General features: G+C 39.9%; 3 protein-coding genes across 4 annotated transcripts; 2 read left to right on the forward strand and 1 right to left on the reverse strand.

Annotated features, from left to right (window-relative positions):
- Positions 1 to 3,086: 3,086 nt before the first annotated feature.
- rwdd2b (RWD domain containing 2B) lies at positions 3,087 to 6,510 on the reverse strand. Its single transcript, XM_029518035.1, has 4 exons — positions 6,002 to 6,510; positions 5,830 to 5,897; positions 4,192 to 4,560; positions 3,087 to 4,088 (listed from the first exon to the last, which is right to left on the reverse strand). Exons 1-4 carry the CDS (start codon positions 6,212 to 6,214, stop codon positions 3,836 to 3,838), a joined length of 903 nt encoding a protein of 300 aa, XP_029373895.1. The 5' UTR covers positions 6,215 to 6,510; the 3' UTR covers positions 3,087 to 3,835.
- A 119-nt stretch (positions 6,511 to 6,629) lies between these two features.
- usp16 (ubiquitin specific peptidase 16) lies at positions 6,630 to 13,507 on the forward strand. Of its 2 annotated transcripts, none has more exons than XM_029517855.1 (18): positions 6,630 to 6,848; positions 7,031 to 7,097; positions 7,194 to 7,387; positions 7,524 to 7,627; positions 8,581 to 8,693; positions 8,803 to 9,029; positions 9,119 to 9,214; positions 9,309 to 9,439; positions 9,550 to 9,637; positions 10,074 to 10,155; positions 10,251 to 10,342; positions 10,428 to 10,481; positions 10,577 to 10,747; positions 10,867 to 11,542; positions 11,791 to 11,885; positions 12,005 to 12,091; positions 12,199 to 12,346; positions 12,450 to 13,507. In XM_029517855.1, exons 2-18 carry the CDS (start codon positions 7,037 to 7,039, stop codon positions 12,569 to 12,571), a joined length of 2,541 nt encoding a protein of 846 aa, XP_029373715.1. In that variant the 5' UTR covers positions 6,630 to 6,848; positions 7,031 to 7,036; the 3' UTR covers positions 12,572 to 13,507. The 2 variants fall into 2 exon arrangements, with proteins under 2 accessions (XP_029373715.1, XP_029373716.1); XM_029517856.1 differs by having other exon boundaries at positions 12,202 to 12,346.
- On the forward strand, positions 13,011 to 20,067 carry LOC115053272 (transcription regulator protein BACH1-like). The gene is made up of 5 exons (XM_029517857.1): positions 13,011 to 13,128; positions 14,039 to 14,296; positions 14,911 to 16,077; positions 16,166 to 16,372; positions 16,866 to 20,067. Exons 2-5 carry the CDS (start codon positions 14,057 to 14,059, stop codon positions 17,244 to 17,246), a joined length of 1,995 nt encoding a protein of 664 aa, XP_029373717.1. The 5' UTR covers positions 13,011 to 13,128; positions 14,039 to 14,056; the 3' UTR covers positions 17,247 to 20,067.
- Positions 20,068 to 20,488: the final 421 nt, after the last annotated feature.

A 20,488-nucleotide genomic window follows, 5' to 3' on the forward strand; every position in this document is an offset into this window, starting at 1 on the left:
AATACAGGTGAGGGGCCAGGCAGGGCAAACAAGAGGAAATGTTAAAAAAAAAAAAAATTTAAAAAAGCAGAGGAAACTTTTTTTTGCCTAAGTACAATCCAAATATGCAGACTGCCTCTATAGCTGCCTTAGAAAATATAACATAACAGTGCATCACACACTGTTCTACAGGAAGAAATACCAATATACACTACAAAAGCTAAAGTGTTTTTCCCCCATATATTTTTCATCAATAAGTTCTTTAGTGTCACCCCAGTGATTCAAAAAGTCAAGATTCAAAAAGTCAAGATCAAAAGTATGCACCAATGATCAGCTGTCACCAACAGTTAATTTAAATACGGTCCCTGCTTTCGTTTAACAATTATCAATCCATCGCAGAACAGTGAAATGCTGAGAGGTAAGAGGAAGGAAATTAACACCGCTATTAGTCCAGCATTTGCCTCCTGCACCACCTTGTCTCCGCAGTTTTACAATAATGATGTGGGAGTCGCAAAAGTGTCTGAGACGGGAAAGCACCCCAGAGACTGCCATGTACTCCAACCGGAACCTCATTCTGCTGAGCCATCTCACTGACATGAAGCGCAAACTCACATCAGGTCCAAGTGAGCAAGTTAATCATCAACCTTAGTATAAAACTCAGTGGAGCTATTTATAGTCAAGAAGTTAATGGAGAGCGGCAGTAACTTTTCTATTGTTTTTGTATGCAGCCCACAAATGAAATGATAACTTGGGTTATCATGGTGACTCTCAGCCTTAAGTGTTCACATCCATATTAGCAGAAGCATTAAGATATATAAAAATGATTTAATGTATATTTTAAATCCTTGAACTTTTCTTCTTCTTCACTTCTCTTTATCTGATCATCTGATGTAAAAGTAAGGATACTTGAATTGAAGCTGTGCTTTGCCACTGAAACTTCACTTTCATGGTTTAATTTCAATGCAATAAGATGCAGTGGTTAGCAAGAACAGAGAACCATATAAAAAAGGGTCATTTTATTTTTAAAGCAGTGGGGCAGACGTTGTGGTTGCTCCAGGTGTTCGGGGGGTACGGTAAGGGAGCCCCACATTCTGGAGAAAAACAGGGACGCGTCGTGTCTTCATTACTCCACATTTGTCACCGCGGTCCCCATCCACGGGACCCGTAACATCTGTATAAAGACTTTGTCCATCCCACTCTGTACAGATGATGGATGAACAGCTGAACCGTAAGTAAGAATGAAAATACAGAAGCTGCAGGTCGATTCGAGTAACAAAGGAGATAATAAAGCAGCTAAGGAGTGGCCCAAACTTGACCTGTGATGGTGTTATTGGCCTGTATTGACCACAAGTAGTGGTAATGACTTTCACTGTGGCTGTAGCTCCAATAAAGGTCAATAACCCCCTTCAATTTCCTACAGTCTGCATTATTGCAACCAAGCAGGGAAGTTAAAAGCACATGAAACATATTTGAACTTCCGATCAAGTGAAAGAAGCAAATCACTTTCACGTAAGAATGCTGCCATTTGCCACTTTCACACTCATCATTGGTCATTGGTCTTGGCATAAATTCATAATGGCTTTAGTTAGAATAGCAGTAATTTCTGCCAATGTCAAGATCATGTGTTGGAAAATCACAAGTGCTACTTATCAGTTAATTTACCCAGAGAAAGTTAGAAGGAACCATTCACTGTGAAACTCTGAACTAAACAGCGGTTAAAGTATTTTTAGTGAGCGAAAAGTCAACTATTTCTCGACACATTTCCTTTGAATTAGCACTTGAGCATTTACAAGTCAATCTTGAGGGTGTTCAGGCCCGCTATTCCATACAGCCACTGTTGTATCATAATGGTAGTGAAGGACTACAGAAACTCGCTCGAAATAATCACTGAGAAAAATCAATGAAGCATCTTGAAATTCTGTGGGGCCCGGAATGAAACAAATTAAAGGTGTAGAGTAAAGACAATTCTATCTTTACAGAGAAAGCCTTTATAACCAATGTCTCTCAAGAACCCTGGCAATTCATCGTCCATTGGTCGCTGGAATGTTAAAGCTTTTATGAAACGACTTAGATCATTACACTAAATCAGGGACGTTGAGCTCTCCTTGATAAACAGACAGAGAACTTGTCGGTTGAGCCTACTAACGAGGAAGGTCAGGGTGAGTGGCTGTGGAGGGAACGCTGTCTGAAGTGAGTAACCACCTTTTGAAAGCAAAAAATGAGCATCAAGAGGAGCGGAACAGAAACGCCACATGTCCCAAACCTCTGAGGCCAAAAGCAGCCAGGGACTCCATTCTGGGTGATCAACCCCTTCATATCCTCATCTCAGGGTCTCTGCTACATGATGAAAAATTTTTTAATCTGAGACAGTAAAAACGATTGTGGGCTGTTTTAGAGTTTTAAATAGTAAATCTTTCACAGACATAATTCCTCTACCTTTTTTATATCATAAACTATAATATTTTAAACTGAAAGGTTGATTCATGATGGTTAAATATCTTCTCTACAAATGTAATATTCATATTACCTCAAAATCATTTTCGTTTTTAGGTGTTTCTGGGTTATATATTGCATTAGTTTGGAAATAAGATCAAATCTAAGGTTGCCCACTTCGATTATATAATACTGCCATCTGCTGGGCAACACAGACCAAACAAATTTGCAGTAAATTCAGTCAAATAGCCTTAAGATCAAAATATTAGCTTTTCACCCATGTTGCAAGTCCTTGAGATTTCTTTCCATCTTCAATAAGACCAGCAGTGATCTTGTACAAATTCCTGACTACAGTCCTCACGTCAGAAAGCAATTTTTACGTACTGAACTTTTAAATGCTGACTCTAGGTTCGAACTCTTCAAGGGAGATAAAACCCATTGGTGTCTTGATCTGGAACAAAAATTGTGTAAGACTCTCCCATCTCACAAGTAATGATGAATGTGAAAACAATGGTATGAGGTGATAACAGCCTGTTGAAGGTACTGCATATAGTTCCTAATGTAAGTCCTATGAAGCACTTTGCTGGTATAAACAGAAAATGTTTATGTTTTTTTAAAGATTTATAAGGAATTTAAAATATCCATTAATGCCATATATTTGGAACTATCACCATCATACAGTGGACCTAAGAGGAGCAAAATCCACAAGTCAATATGAATGTTTTTCATCTCAGGTTTTCTGAGCAAAAAAAAAAACAAGATTCATGTTCAATAACCTAATTTTAATTGCAAGACTCTAATCCACAATTATATTTATCTGACAATTTATACTAATATTTATCCGAAAACTAATCATTCCGGGAAAATTGGAGAACGACTTATGTTACCCACAATTGATGAGTAGAAAATCAACAGATTTAATAAACAGATATCCAGCATATTGTTGACTATGTTGTCCAATTATTAATGTGGTATCAGACCTGAAATCCTATAATAGCCTGGTAGTAATACACAGTGCTGCCATCTGAGGAAAGCACCTAGGGCAAGGTATGATCTCCAGCACATACAGGAGTATTGAAATTGCAAATATAGCCAAGGTTCTTGAGAAAACTCTCAGGTAAACATCTTTTAAGGCTTTTTTTTTTTTAACATGCCTATTAGCTAAAAAGAGCAAGAAAATGTGTCTGAAATTGCAGAGATGTTCTGTCTCTAACATAGGAACATTAGGAACATCTTCCTAAAAAAGGCACTTGATCACTAAGGCACATGTGACTGGGCTCACAATCCATTTTTGTGTTTGGGTGCATAATTAGAAAAACACAAGTAGAATGGTAAAATAAAAAAAAAAGCACCAGACTGATTTTCAGGGGAAGTGAAGTTACCAATCAAATACCAATTTCTATTCATTCTGTAGGTCTGGCCACTACCTCCCTTCAATGCCAAAATATATCTGAAAGACGTCACAACAACCTTTCTCATTTAGGAACTGGTAGAGCTGTCCAAGGTCCATGTGATTACCTCTGTTCCCATGGGGGTCGAACATTGCTTCTTCAAAACCTGTAAATTTGCGCAACGAGTCCATACTTTCGACAGATCTGCTGTCCTCTACCTGGCAATCAAGGAGAAAATCCTCTCTGTGTCGAATCATGATCTTCTTCCATGTCAAAACCTTCACCCTGTGAAATGGAGGGAAAAAAGTTTAGAAAAATAACAAACCTTGCAACTCAGTAAGGTTCTGGCTGTCAAATCAGTTGGTAAAAATAACCACACTCAAGGTACCTGGACCAGAACTCCTCGCAAGCGGATTGAGGACCTTCAACACACACGATACCAGGCTTCCCAGGCATGCTAAATCCTGACAGGCCTAACTCCTTGGACCACTCCAAGATGTTCTTCCTCTTTGTCTTATTGTATATATGGTGACTGTAGATCCACAGTCGGCTGAACACTTCCTCTGGTTGAAGGGTAGAAGACTCTTTCACAGGAGCTGGTGCTGCTGATAAGCTCTTATTAATGAAGAGTTGCATGTTTTCTTTCACCCACTCCACAGCAGAGAGCACACATACTTCCCCCAGACAGTTCTCCATAAGGTATGCATTGAGATTTGTGCGGATCTGTGTCTGCTGGGCTCTGCTAAGACCAACGCACCTAAGGCACAAATAAAGGATACAATAAGGAAATTTCTTCCTTGAGAGCACAAACTTTTGATGTATATCTTACTAGAGTTTAAATTTGCACTACAAAATAGTACAAAATAATTTCACTGACGTGCTTACTTATTAAGATAAATTATTTTTCCTAGTGGCTTAATCTTTGCTGCTGCGGCAGTTGTTTGCATTGTGATATAGGCATCCTCTCAGTAGTTACTAATAGAGGTTGATATGCCATACTTACTATTTTAGCAGCTTTTATAAACCTGATAAATGTAATTTGTTGCTTGACTACCAAATGTTTATAGAGTAGGAAATTACTGCCTAGTTGCTGTCACAGTCACATTATTCCTAGTTAATCCAGATTTTACAGGAAATGGAATGATGTGAGAAGTAAGGTACTGTGGGACTGGTGGCGCATTCTGCTGAGTCTCCTGAATGATGCATTTTGAACCAACTGTAAATAATTTAGAAGTGCTTGACTAAGGCATGTGTAGAAAGAATTCCAATAATTTATACAGGAATAAATGAGAGCATGAATTAATGTTGTGATATCTGTAGAAGGCAACATACATAATGTCACTGATATTTGCTAGTTGAAGAAGACGGAGGTGGATAAGCAGCATCATCAGTAAACCATGTCATATAATTACATCCAAAATCCATGGTTTTTCATTTTATCATGGTTGAAAGAGCTGGTTAAGGGGTGGGCAGTTGATTCAGGTTATTTGATTTAGCACAAGGAAGATCTGCATGTTATTGGCATTACAATATGTTTTGAAAGTAGATGAACAAATGACCCTGAGGAGACATACACAATGAGGAGAAAATTTGTCCAAAGACTGGCCCCCAAGGGAGTGCATGCATTAGGGAATTTGAGGATGACAAATGAATGCCGATACAAATATCAAAATATCTGTAAGCTAAATAACAAAGGAACCACAAACCCAGTTACGCAACAGATCAAGTCAAATGGCATTTGTAATTTGTAACACTTTGCAGAGTGGGCTGCTGCTTATTGCTCCAGGGTTTATGGAATGAATGGCTGAGTTGAAGTGTGTGTGCTCGAGTTACAAATGTGTGTATATGGAACATTCATGAAAACATTACAGTATCATAAGCTGTAAAATTTCAGTAACTTTGCCATTCAATGAGCAGCTCATATTCCCAAAAGACCTTGGAGAAAGGATTTCTATGCATCTCTCTATCTATCCATGTTTATGTTTTTCACCATCACCTCAGATCCACTGTACGCACTGTGGCTTACCTGACTGTGATCTCTGGCAACACACTGGGATATTCAGGTGGATAGGCACAAGACAGAGTGAAATCCATCTGAGTGCAGCAGCAGATACAAGAAGAAAGAAAAGTCAAGACGCAAATGATTGTATGAGAAGTGTAAAACACACTGACATTATTTGACAGTCTCATTCAGTTACCATGCCCGTGCCTGTAGCATCCAGCTTCTGTTTGATGAGGAACTGGGGTCTGGAAGGAGGAGGCCCGTCTGCAGAAGCCGAGCCCTCCACAAAGTCCCGGAGCTCGGCCAGTGCCAGTTGGTCTGTGAGCTCCAGCTCCTCCTGGCTAGGAAACATACTGGTCAGCAACTCTATCTCTGCGAGCTGAGCCTCGGCCCACTCCAAGTTAGACATGGTGATTAAGGCGAGCTGAAAGGTCTATTATACGTTAAATGTTAAAAAATATATATAATAAACACATTAAGTAGTTCATTTAAAATCAGGGTCCTCGTAGACTATCAATACGTCAACTGTTATTTAACAAAATGAACAAATGCTAACAAATGACACTATTTTTTCTTTTACTGCCAACAGCAGATAAAATTTAACTCGCTATTAAAATGAAAGCCTGCTGGGTGCCAGAAGGATCATAAATGATATCCTTGTCCTATCTGTGACAATGAAGCCCAGTTTAACGCTGACGTGACGGCTCGGCTACTTCCACGTTAGTGTTCGAGAGCTTTGTTTCCAGTCGGACTGTTCTCAACGACAGACGCCGGAAATGCCCGTACGGAGCGGTGGAAAGAGTGTCACAGCAATTTGTTCCTCCGTTGTCGTGCATGTGTCAGCTTGGGAATTTTTTTTCCCCCCATTTTTTTCTGCCAAATCAGCGATGTGAATTTGGAGTACTTTAAACTTTGCAGACCAGTTTCCTAACCTGAAGACAAGCATTTACCTACTATAGTCAGTAAAGTAACTTAACTATGTCTAGATTAGAGAATCCAGCTACACAAAGTAAACGAAACTGAAAATTGCTCCGTCTTTCACAGTAAGTTGCCTGGACCATGAGGATGTTGATGGGATTAATGCTACCTTTACTTTTGGCTTCTTTCCTCACTGAATGACGTGATGTTTAATTGTGTTTAAACACCATGATAATCTGGTCCATCTGTAATCCTCTAATAGCACTGCTTCTGGGTCTAATTTCAGCACATATCTAATTGTTAATAGGTGATAATGGGAAAGAAAAGGGGAAAGGACAAGAACTCCAGAGAGGATGATGATTTTGACCTGACAGGTAAATATAACGTGTTCATGTCTTCTGACAACCTGTGGAAAGCCATGGATGACTTTCCCTCATTTTATTTTAACTTTTTTTTTTTTATAATCACAGGTCCATCCTGTAGGCACATCAAAAAGGGAACAGAGCAAACTCTTCTGAAAAAACTTTACGGGAATTCTAATTGGACAACTTGCCAGGATTGTGATCCTGATGAAAATAAAGAAAACAGTGAGACCCTGCCACATGACTCTGAAGAGGAAAAAGAAACGCCAGCCATATGGATGTGCTTGAAATGTGGCCATAGAGTGTGTTTTTTTTTTTTTTTGTTTGTTTTGTTTTTTTTTTCCCCCACACAGTTTTTTATACAGATGTTGACAATGTATTCGATAATATATAATGACTTTTTTTTTGCTAAGTTTCTGGTGTCATTTCTTATGCAAGGGATGTGGACGAAACTCTGAGAACAAGCATGCCATCAAACATTATGAGACTCCTCGGTCAGACACACATTGCCTAGTGGTCAGCATGGACAACTGGAGTGTCTGGTGAGTGTGTTGCTGTTGTGTTCAACACAGAGACATACAGAAGTTGATTTTCTCATTTTTTTAATTGGGTTATAGATTTTGTTGTGAAAGAATGAAGTTGTCATATTTGCCCATTAGTTAAAAAAATCTAAATAATAATAATAAAGTAAGTAAAAAATCTGTCAAAGAAAAAGGCAAATATCTCTCAGTCACAGTCTGAGATTGATGCTGCCACAACCTTGCTCCTCTGTGTGGATGGTAGTAATCAGGCGACACGTAGTCCTCTGCTCTTCATTAGACATAGTGGAGTTCAATAGAGTTCTACCCAAATAGTTCAGTTTTTTCACATCAGACCAGAGTCTTTTTAACCACTGTTTCAGAGGTCCTTTAAAAGACCTACTTCAGGGGGTCAAGTCATATGCCTTTTACATAAAGTGCCATCCAGCTAACCACTCTATCATAAAAGCCCATTTGATTTAGTGCTACTGAGAGGGCAGTCCTTCCAGCAGGGTCTTTATCACAGTGGAGAACCTTTGAATCTTTTGTGAGAATATCCTTTGGGTTCTTGGTGATTTCTCTGGCCAAAGTCCCCCAATTCCCATTGATTCAGTTTGTCCTGACAGCCAACTCTTGCAAGATTCATAGTGGTTCAATACCGTTTAGAAATTGTCACTGTGCAACACTTTAAGCTTTTTACCTTTTGCCATTCTTTTATGAGATCTGCAAAGAGTCCCTTGCATTAGTTTTTATCCTGACATGAGAGCTTGTACATGCACCTCATCGGAAAGAAAAATGGGAACTCAGTGGTTGGTTAGTTAAAACAGACAAGTTGCAGAATGCAATTTTAATTTTATTATTTAACAAAAACGGCTTTCAAAAGTGATAGGCTCTCAATAATCTCCAAAAAAAGTATATTTTGTTTTAAAACGAGAGTTATATATTCAGGGTGTAAGAATGTGTTATCAATCCTTCAGGTGTTACATTTGTGATGATGAGGTCCAGTACTCCAGAACTGGACATTTGGCTCAGCTGGTGACCAATCTAAGAAAACAAACCTCTGCAGATCCCTTGAAGAGACCACAGAAAAGTAGGTCCCAGTGGTACATGTCGTAATTTCATTTTCATCAACATGTGTTTTTGAAGTTGCATTTCTTAATATAATATATATGTCTGCCACGTTATGCCTCTTTATTTAGGAGTGAAAGAGGAAGACAGCTTGGTGGAATCTGAGCAGAAGACAGAGATTGTAAAGGCAGAGGAAAGTGAGGACAAAGAAAACATCAAGAACCACCAAAAGAAAAACACCAAGAAAGGAAGTGTAGCTTACTCACAAAAGTCCAGCACAACTGAAAATGAAGGTTGTGTTTCAGTAAAAGGGTTGAGCAACCTTGGAAACACCTGTTTCTTTAATGCCGTCATTCAGGTATGATTGGGTCTTTTGGGTTTAAGAGTAGTATTAAATTGGAATAAGTGAGAGAAGTATTAATTAATTGATTTTATTGTCATTTTCAGAATCTTTCTCAAACACAGCTCTTACGACAGACTCTCAATGAAGTGACGAAAGAGAAAATAAGCCTAAATATTAAACCTGTTTCTTCCTCAAACCTGGTGAGTCAAATGTTTGTTTATAATTTAAAAAATTTGCTTTTCATGTTTTATGCACAATGTTATTACTCAAAAACATTTCATATGATAATTTCAGGAGCCTGTCGAAGTGCAGTTAGATAAGCCTGGATCCCTGACTTTGACCATGTGTCAGTTACTCAATGAGATCCAGGAATCCAAGAGGGGTGTGGTAACACCGCGGGAGTTATTTACCCAAGTTTGTAAAAAGTAGGTGTAACTACAGATTGAGATGGAACTCGGCTGTAAATTGTCCTTAAAATGTAGTTCCTATTTTAGCCGCATAAAACATTGTTCATCATTTTGCCTCCTTTCTGCAGAGCTGCCAGGTTCAAAGGATTTCAGCAGCAGGATAGCCAGGAGCTGCTGCGCTATCTTCTCGATGGGATGCGGGCTGAGGAAATCAAAGTATGCATTCAGCTAAAAACAAATCTCCATGTATTTCGCATTGGCCAAAAAATGACACATTAAAAAAAACAATGTAGTGGTCCAAGTTGCTGCATGTTAATTGAAGTATAGTGTTTTGCTAGCAGAACTTTATGGCAGTGCAATATATTGCACTTTAGATTTAATTTCCTATTCAGGATTGGTAGTCTTAAAGTAATCAGACTCTAAATATAATTTGAGGAAACCTAACACACATTAATGCATGTTTAAAGAGCCCTCTATTAAAAGCTGCTTTCTGTGAGTTGGTGAATTTTTACAAAAGCTTTGGCAATTGGAGAGTAAAGAGATTGAAATTATAGCTGTCCCATGGGACTGCTCATATTGGCAATGTTTTATCAGATGGATTTTTTAAAAATATATACCTTTTACCTTTCTAAGATTGTGTTTCTGTCTGCAGAGGGTGAGCTCAGGGATCACGGAGGCATTGAAACAGTCCAGGAACAGCTCAGATGGAGAGGAGCTGAAAACTTTAGTTAAAGGCAAGTAGCTTGTAACACATCGTCCTGCTGTCATGTCAGTCTTATTACATCTAAGAGTTGAATGTGGTTCCCTGACAAAGAAGTTCTGATTTCAGAGTACGAGAAAAATGGATTTCCAAAAAACTTTGTTGACCAAGTATTTGGTGGGGAAATGACCAGCACAATAATGTGTCAGCAATGCAAAACGGTATATATTGTGGACACACCCTTTACAATGAACTGTCAGTGTCCTGTCAGCCTCGTGCTAAGTTGGCTCTACTTTACACCTGCAGGTTTCTGTCGTCACAGAAATGTTTTTGGACCTTTCTCTTCCTGTTTCTGATGAGGTAATGCCCTGTTAATGTTTTTTGTTCTTAAGTTTTTTCATATTACTTTTTGTGTGAGTCAACCATATGTGCCCTCTTATGACCCCATCCTTTAGGCATATCGAAAGAAGAACCAGAAAAAGGGAGTTCAGAGTACCAGTGAGTCAAGCCAGGATGGCAGAAACAGCCCTGCTCTGACCAATGGAAATAATGATGACATTCCTTCGGGGGCTGGAAGCAAGTACCAGCAGAAGAAAGCCAAGAAACAGGCAAAGAAGCAAGCAAAGGTACCTCAGTGAATTTACACAAAGGATAATGCTCTCCTTTGTCATCTCTCATCTGTTTGATGAATGAATGTGCAGAATAAACTGAATAGTCTGTATTGTTTACTTGTCTTTGCCTATAGCATCAAAAGAGGCAGCAGAAGCTTGAGGGCAGAGTGACATTGGACAGTCTCACGTCTCCGTGCCGTACAGAGAACAAACACACAGATCCCCCTGCAAATACAAATGAAGGGGAAAATGCTGACAGGGAGGCCAGTGAAGAAGCCCCGCTGAGTGAGGAGATGCCTGTTGAACCTGTTGCCAAAGAGCAGGATGTGAAGAACCTCGACATGGCCCACGAGAGAGAAGACGACGACGATGACGGTGAGGACTCTGCTGTTGACCACAACTCAGTCAGCAACCGTTTTACCGTCTTATCAAAGGAGCAGCACTCGGAAGCCGACATCTTAGATGATGGCAAAGCATTTGACATGGAACAGGAAGTGGAGGAAGACACAGAGCTGGTGAGCGAAATGGAGAAGGTAACCCTGGATGATGCCTTCATAAAGGACTGTGACACTGTGGAACAAGGCATGGAGATTGAAGATGAGCCCCTGGAGGGTAAAGAGTACACTGTAGTAAATCAAGACCCAGAGCTGGCCTTCCGCACACTTGCTACCAGAGCAGCCCCTGAGAAACAGGAGTGCTCAGTACAGTCGTCCCTGTTTCAGTTCACAGAGGTGGAAACTCTAACGCAGAACAACAGCTTGCTGTGTGTCACCTGCACTAAACGAAATGGGAACAAAGACAAAGCTGGAGGTGTGTGGACTGTCCCTTCATGGTCTGTTGTTAATGTGCTTTTGTTCCTAATGGTGTACAAATTGGGCCTGTTTATGGATTTTGCACAGCACAGTGTCAGAAATGCGGCAGTCAATTGTATAGCTTTAGCTTTTTGTCTGTGTTTTACTGCTTTCTTAAAGTGGCTCCCTTTTCTATTTAGGATTAGCAGTGGAAGATGAATGAATTCATGAATGATCATTTGTTGCCTTTATTTTGGCTCTGTTTAGGATCCAAGAAGAATATCTACACTGATGCCTTGAAGCAAATACTTATCTCGTCTCCACCACCAGTGCTTACCCTTCATTTGAAGAGATTTCAACAGGTAAAAAACAACTAAACAAAGCACTTATAACATGCAACTGACACTCATTGTTGTAGTCTTTTTTCCTTAGGCTCTTATCGTCTATGAGTTTTAATGAGATGCCTGTTGTGCTCTTCTAGAATGGATACAGTATTTGTAAGGTGAATAGAAGTGTTCAATTCCCCCTGATTCTGGATCTAGCTCCATTTTGTGCAGTTAAATGCAAGGTAAGTATCAGGATTTTGCAGTATTTCAACAATCATAAACCTACTTGTAAATTTGTATTCTGAAATTATTTTACTCTGAGCACCAAAAGGAAGTTCTCTCCAAACAGCAGGTGGCAGAAGGAGATGCTCGGATTTTGTACAGCTTGTATGGTATCGTAGAGCACAGTGGAACAATGAGGTCGGGTCATTACACAGCCTATGTAAAAGTGCGACCTGAGTGCCCTAACCCCTCTGCCAACATGCTAGCAGCAGGAGGTAGGTGTACACGTGCACAGAAAAAAATTACCAAGGTCCTGATGTTTTAAATCTCAGAACCATTACACCTGATGTTTTCATTTTCTCCACCAACTCTCTTCAGGAGACATGGAGCCGCCTAGAGGTTCCTGGTTCCATATCAGCGACACAAGCGTTCAGCCCGTGAGTGAGAGCAAAGTCCAGAGTTGCCAAGCCTACCTCCTCTTCTATGAAAGAATCCTTTAACTACACTGTGCCTCATCACTCAGGACGTCCCAACAAGCCAATATGCTGTTGCTGCTGCTGCTACTTGTCCCCAGCTGACCGACCTCTGCTTGCTTTTTCAGCAAATCAAGCTGGACTATGCTGAAATTACATCGATTATTCAAAGGGGATCTTTGATAATGTGGGCACTTTCATCACATTGGTATCATGAGGTGTTTCAAGTATTAAACAGGACATTTCTACTGCTCTCACACAGGAAAAGGACAAAGTCAAAATGGACATTGGAGAGACAGAGTGGATTTGTAAATTTGGGGGCGATTTTTTGTTGAATAGAATATTTGTCTATTTTTAATCAATGTGATGTAATGTCAAAATTTCTGAATGACGAAAGAAATCCTCTCCCCTGGCTTGTGTCATGGCTTTATGTGTCCGACAACTGAGCATGCGCACAACCGTGCACGGAGGTTTTTCTGGTCCACATTGTCACATGACCAGAGGGAAGTCTGGCTCCTGAAGGCCTGACACATTAGTATCCAAGATTTACACATGGAAGATAGCACATACAGCTAACATGGCAGGTCAGTGGACATTTTAGCTTTGAAATGAATACCTTAAATCTTCCGTCTAAAGTGGTTTTGTGTCTCTTTGTTCCGTGAGCAGGAAGAGCTCGGTGTCTTAGCAGCTAGCGGTCTCGCTTAGCTCCCAAGTTTTACCTTTTTGGACAATATTTACGACTGTTGCGTTCATGTCTTCACTGAAATGTTGTTACTTGTTTGTAACGTGACCTCCTCCTTTAGAGACTTGTAGTACTTCGATATTGTTACGCTTCTCCGCCAAGCCCAGCAGGGTAACTTGGCTAAATATGAGTCAGCATTTTGCAACTTGCTGGCCAAAATCAGGAGTAAAAAAAAAAAAAAAAAAAAAAATGAAATCCGGTCAGGCTGAGCTTACCCAGAAGCTCACCAGTCTAATACTTCGTCACAGTCAGTAAAGTGTAACATTAACTAAAAACATTTCATATAATGACTCAGAAACACTGAAGCACGTTTTCCTGATAAATCTAAGTAGTGCTATTATTAAACTGCTGTTACATTGATTACATCCCATTCAGCTAACTTGTATTATAAGTAAGATCCCACATTGAGGAGTTATAGTTTTACATGACTGTTCTTAGTCCTTTGCTCTTCATAACAATCAAATTATAATGCTCAATGTATTGAGACAAGATGCTATAACACAGTTGGAATCAAAGCCACTTTTTTTGTTGTTGTTTTACAAAATCATGAAACCTCCAGTTTTATTTTTTGAGGTAATTCACTGATCCCCAAAACAGTGATGTTTATTGAGTCATATCTATGTTATTGTCCTGATAAATGTTCTGGTTAAATAAAGTATAAGGAAAATGTATTCATGATTTACAGAAGTTATTAAAAATGATTGCAGCTGTGATCCATGCTGCTCTGACTGGACTATCCCTCTGACACACAGGCTGAGGTTGTAACAACCATGTCGCTCCAAGCCGCTCGCATGTCAATGTTCACTTTCCAGTCTGCAGTGCACAGTGCCCATGTTCTCCAGTGTCTGAATGACCAAAGGCAGCAGGATGTCCTGTGTGACGTGACAGTGGTGGTGGGAAACAGGAGTTTTCGGGCCCACTGTTCTGTCCTGGCTTCCTGCAGTGAATACTTTCACAGCAAGGTTACCAGTTTCACCGGTCAGAATCCCATCATCACCTTGCCTGAGGAGGTCAGTGTCATGTTGTCATGCTGGCTGAAAGATTTGGGAAATACTGACCTTTGCAGGTTTTGAATTTAGATGCTCTTATTTCAGAGATGAGTGGCCAAGTTTTGTTTTGTTTTGTTTTTTTGTTTTTTTTGAGTTGGCAATAAGGCAGCTCTTGTTCTTGAGAAGGCAATTAATTTTTATGGAAGTTCTTAATCAGGAAGATATCAATAACACACTTCAGTCACTCTAAAGGAAGGGAGCTCTTCTACAGAATGGCTGTAATACCAGCCGCCAAGCATTATTCAAAAAGACTTGAGTATTATTTATCACATTGAACACACAGTTTTTTTCTGTAATATCATCATTCCAATTTGCGTCTTTGCACACATCAACATATGTGTGACAACAATACTGTACAGCTTGTGATATTGTATTTGTTTGTGAGTTACTGAAGTTTACATTCTAACATTCTAAGTTTTGGGAAAATGATAGTCACACATTTCTGAGCAGACCTTCAACTGTGCTGTCGAATAGTGTAGTCTGCTACTTTTTGAGGTGGGCAAGTTTTATTGCATGTCACACTGAGATGAGTTTTATCATGACTCAACAAACTGCTGTATATCTTTTCCCTACAGGTGACAGTGGAGGGGTTTGAACCTTTGCTTCAATTTGCCTACACATCAAAGCTGCTCTTCACCAAAGAAAACATTCATGCTGTTCACAGCAGTGCTGAGGTGTTAGGATTTCAAGACCTGGAGTCAGCGTGCTTTGATTTCCTCATCCCAAAGTTTTCTGAAGGCAAAATAACCTCTCAGGAGGTCAGACGTCGTAACTGTTGTCGAAGCCGGGATCCCAGCACCACTTTTGGCTCTAGCACAGAGAGCAGCCAACCAAAATCATTTGAGCCTCACAGCTCAGTGCCTTCAGTAGGTGATGAACAAACAGAGTTCCAATCACAGTGTCCTCAGAGTGCACAGGATCAGACGAACAGTGGAGGAGAACAATTCTGTTTGGAGAACTGCGGGCCACAAATGGCCCCCTTATCTCTGGACTTAACAACAAATGGTGTGTGCCCCATGCTGTCTTATGCATGCTCTGAATCCGACAAAACAGATAATCCTTCTCAGTTTTGTGAAAGAGACATTTTGGAGATTGGGGATGTGTGCAATCAAAGTGAGTTGAGTTTGGCAGACTGTGGATTACCCTGTGAGTTGTCAACCCCAGGAGATGTGAATCTGCCAGAACTCATTGAGGCAACAGGAAGAGATGTTAAACAGACTGTAGAGACAGTTGGTGCCGAAACCACTTGTAACCCTGTTTCATGTCCACTTAACACATCAGAGGCAGAAAATTGCAGCGAATTATTAGAGCAGAGTGAGACTGGCCTTGAACAGAGAATTTCAGGTGATCTCTCAGACCCTGCGCTAACTGCTTTAAGCCATGAAGAGGGATTTGGAGAAAGGAGCAGTGTGGAGAGGGAGGTGGCTGAACATCTGGCAAAAGGATTTTGGTCTGACCTATGCCCATCTCAGGCTCAACCACTCCCCCTGGATCCCATGGACCAAAACAGTTTGGCGAAGGCATCAGACTTTCATTGGCTTAAGCAGCTGGACTTGAGCTCCAGTGTTGGAGACTGTCCTTTCCTCAGGGACCTTGGGACAGGCGATGACCCGGTTCCACGTGCTGACAGTCAATCCCAGTCAGAGAAGAGCCCCTATATGTCCTCCTCACTCAACTCCGGGGATGACTCAGACTTGGACACAGATGGAGATACTGAGGCCAACAACAAAAGAGCAGCAGAGGTCACTGTGATACACAGCTAATGTTTGATTGTTGTTAGAAGAAGATATTAAGTAGAATCATTTTAACCCCATATCCCGTTCTCTACAGATACAGCTGCCGTTCCCAGTGGAACAGATCTCAACGCTTAGCCGGAGTGCCTTTCAGCAGCTTCTGAGACACCATCACTTGACTCAAGATCAGCTGGAGTTTGTCCATGACGTGCGTCGACGAAGTAAAAACCGCGTGGCTGCACAACGCTGCCGAAAAAGGAAACTAGACAGTATACACCAGTTAGAATGTGAAATAAAAAAATTGGTAAGTTTCATCCAGTGTTTTTCGGAAATTATTTTTATTGAATTGACGTCTGTGTTGAGCTACAGGTACTGTGTAAACTCTATTGACCCCTATTGGTGACCAGTAAGAACTGAACAAATACAGATCAAAATAGTTCTGTTAAGTATCTGATGGTCCATCTCACATAACAACTTAATATTTTTTTTTAAATATTGGTAAGTATGCTAGTCAATTCACCACACAAATTCACTGACCTCAAGACAGGGCCAAGACAAAAAACCTTTTTATTCCAGCAATTCACTTCTTAATTTTTTAGAACATCTAAGGATACCAACTGCTTTAAATGGGTGAAGGAACAGAAATCAGAGCCATAAATAAAGAAACTGAAAAAAACAGTATTTGCCAAACTCCATAAAGTGGTCTTATAATTGTCAGTTGTAGTTGTTCCCCCAGAACAAGCATGGTAAGAATTTGTGAATGGTGAAAAGTGACACTATAATCATCCTCTCAATAGAAAAATGAAAAAGAGCGGCTGCTGCAGGAGCAAACTGAGCTGAAGCAAAACTTGGAAGAGGCACGACAGAGTCTGTGTGGGTTATGTAAGAGTGTCAACATCGAGTCTGGGTCTGAGCAGGACCACTTGACGCTCCTTGCCAAGCTTTCCTCGTCAGACTTCCCCATGTCTTCTCCCGGCCTCAAAGATGAGGAATCTGAGATCACTATTGAAATGGTAAGTTGCTCTCCAGAGTGTGACCCAGACGGGCCGCAGGCAGAGTTAGTTAAGACTGTTGCACCAGAGGCTGGCACACAGATAGAGGGAGCAGATTCTCCACAGAGCTGCCCTTTCACTGCGTCTCTGCTCAACACTTGCCTGGACATGAACAACAGCTTATAATTGGACTCGAATTCCATTGTCGTTTCTAATCATGCAGGACCATGGGCAGGGGCTGAACTTTGAGCATATACTGTAATCCCCTTTTGGATTCGACATGCTATCCTGTGTATGTCACTGAATAATTTTCTTATCTTAAAATGACATGGAACATGTCAAATTTCCTTAACTGTATTTCAACTTTGCATTTCACTGTAGTAAATACAAAATCCACTATTCATCCTTCTGAAGGTGCCGACAATTTTCAGGTAATTTCCAAATATTTCCATTTCTAAATTTCCAGTTTTCAGATTGTTTCCATTTGAAAATTAGAATGACAACTCTTAAAATTACATTTGAGTTTCTCAGGGACACTCACAACCTGACTGTGTTTTGATAACTAAACAGTTTCTCTTTGCACACCCACCCCACTTCCTTCTGTACACCCACACAGACTTGCATATTTAACAATAACATGTTTCTCTCAATGTACTTTAATTTGTCTGTTGTTATTATCTTGACACAGTGTTATATTCTGCCAGTATGCTTTAACAAAATATGCACAGCACTAACAGAACCTTTTTCATTAGATTTCAAGGACTCATTACAGCTGACTTAACATGTAAAATGAATGAATAACTGTCAGCTTTCCCCAGTTTTTGAGGAATGGTTGCAGTGTGTCGAAAGATGTTATAGGGGAACATAAGAAATTATGTCATTTGATGCAATCCGTGCCTTATGCATTAGTATAGTATGAATAGAGAAGGATAAAGGCAAACTTTTTATATTTCTTGTCTCGAGCACTGTTGCACATTAACCCAGAGCCCATGTTGATGGCATTCTCTTATGTTTAGGTCTGTCAGCATGTTGAGTATTTTCTTATTAAATGCTTTGAAGGATTTCAGATTTGAATAAACAGCATTTTGTTATTGCTATCTCACCTCATCTCACCTCCCAAGAAGCTGGAATATTTTCTTCCCTATTGGTGTACAGTGCCACAGTTTGGCCAGTAGATGGAAACACAACTCTATTTACCTCATCAGCTCAGCTGACCTCTCAATGACTGACGAGAATATTGCAACAGTACCCGCTGCTCCATCAGCACTGCATCTGAAACACTGAGCTTTTGTTTGAGGTCTGTGCAAGATCAAAGCTTGAGGTTGCAAGTTTTGTAGACTTAAGGTCAGTGTCAGAAAATGTTTATAGATATGATAAATCTTTGAAAGAAAGTTGGGCCTGACCTCCAAATGAGGAACAACTGGCTCACAGAATATAAAGACGTTTTTCAGAAAATGTGCAGTGCAATGATAAGACACTGTATCTAAGACTAAAACTGAACAGTTCCATAAAATCAGCTTGACACAGAAGAATTGGATAGATTGTTGATGGGACTAAATTAGGGCTGAGATGAAAAGGAAGGAAACTCCCACAAGGATGATAAATGACCTAAGCTTTGGAAGGAGTGAAGTCACAAAGGCACCATGCAGAAGAAAATGTAGGGTAAAAAATAAAAGGTAGCTTTGACAGCCATCCCTGTAACCCAGCAATGCAATCAAGTTGTAAGACTACGCTGTAGATAGAAGGAAAAAAGAGGTCGATAAACAGTTTCCCACTTAAAAATATGTTCAATGAAAAATAAAATGAATTCTGACTTAGATGCATTGTATTTCTTGAAGTATGAAAGAAAGTGGTCTTGTCATTTAAACAAACGTATATATGTACACTTACTTGATGCAATTTTTTTTTTTTTTTTTTTATAAAATCAAAGCACATCATGCTTTAGGGGACTGGTTATTTATTCATAAACGTACACAATCATGTTTAGCAATATGCAGCATGTACACAAAGCAGAAGCTCTTCAGCCATTATTAACCTTGTTTCCATTCATTACAACCAGTAGCACCTGTAGAGAAAGAAAGCAAAGCAAGTCACATAAGTCTGTGTGTCACTCCAAACAAAACCAGATGCTGTAAAAAAAAAAAATAATAATAAATAATTCAACCACATTTCAGTCAAAACTGAAGATATTGCTCTCTCAAACAGTTATTCTTAATGGCAGCTGGCAAAATCTCTGCCCCAGCTATTAGCATGTGAGCTAGGCTGCTCTCCAAAGCCTCTCAATGATAACTGATGTGAAACAATTTCTCTATATGCTGTCTTAATGTAGAATTATTCTATCAATCTTTGGATTGTTTCTCAATATCATTAGATTCAACCTTTTGAATCACCACAACCATGCTCCTTTATGCAGACTGCACCCTTTTTGGGAAAAATAATCTCCAGTTGAAGCACCATGATAATTAGAAACAAGAAAAAAAACTGCCTTGCCGCACAACTAACAAGTCCAAATTATGTAAAATCATGTATTGTTGTAGCTCTGTCAAATCTACTCACCCTGTTTAAATCTCTGTCATCGAGCAGAAAAGTAGTTATTGTATGACTAATGTACATTTTAGCTTTGGTGGTTTATGTGAAACTAAGTCTGGCTCTGCTGATGGCCTGAGTGGCTGTGAATAACAGCCTTGAGCCGCCAACAGAAAACTGGGATAAACATTCTTTAAGGCTTAAAGTTGGTGGAGATGAAGCTTTAAATTTGAATTGACACTTGCTGGAGTGCTTCATCTTATTTTAGAGTGAAGACCTGGTATCAGACACGGTCAAACAGGCTAGCTTTAAACAGAACAATCACTCTGAGAAGCCCCCCCTTAAAGTTTAACAAGCTATTTTGTCAAGATGTTTTTGTCTTGTGATATGAATGTGCTGCTTCTCTTGGTCCAGACAGTTCTTGCGTTGTTGTTCTGTGTCCTTTAAAATATGAACTGTGTTATTTGGGAAACAATGAAATAAAAAGCAATCTCGCTGTGTTTTCCTCAGAGCACAATCCTCAAGGTTAAAGTTGTAATTACACTGGCAGCCCTGAAACTAATAGAACTGGCACCTATCTTTGAGAAGTTCACACACACACACACACACACACACACAAAACGCACTTCAGTACACAAAGCTGCAACTCTACAAGTAGTGTTGCATCTAAAAGTCAAAAGGATTAGAAGATGATAATGCCACAGACATCAGATATTATCTCCCTGTGCTGTCATGACACACATCTGCAGAAAATCCTCAAGTTGATGCTTGTCAAAACTGGTGTCACCTTCAAATACCAAGGCACCCGAAAGCATTCAGTGGGACTCATTTCTGAATTTCCAAAAATTAGGATTCTTCCCTGGTGTTCATGTCTTTTATACACAGTTTAGATTTTGGAGTAT

This window comes from Echeneis naucrates, chromosome 13 (genome assembly GCF_900963305.1).
Source record: "Echeneis naucrates chromosome 13, fEcheNa1.1, whole genome shotgun sequence".
NCBI classification, from domain to species: Eukaryota; Metazoa; Chordata; class Actinopteri; order Carangiformes; family Echeneidae; genus Echeneis; species Echeneis naucrates.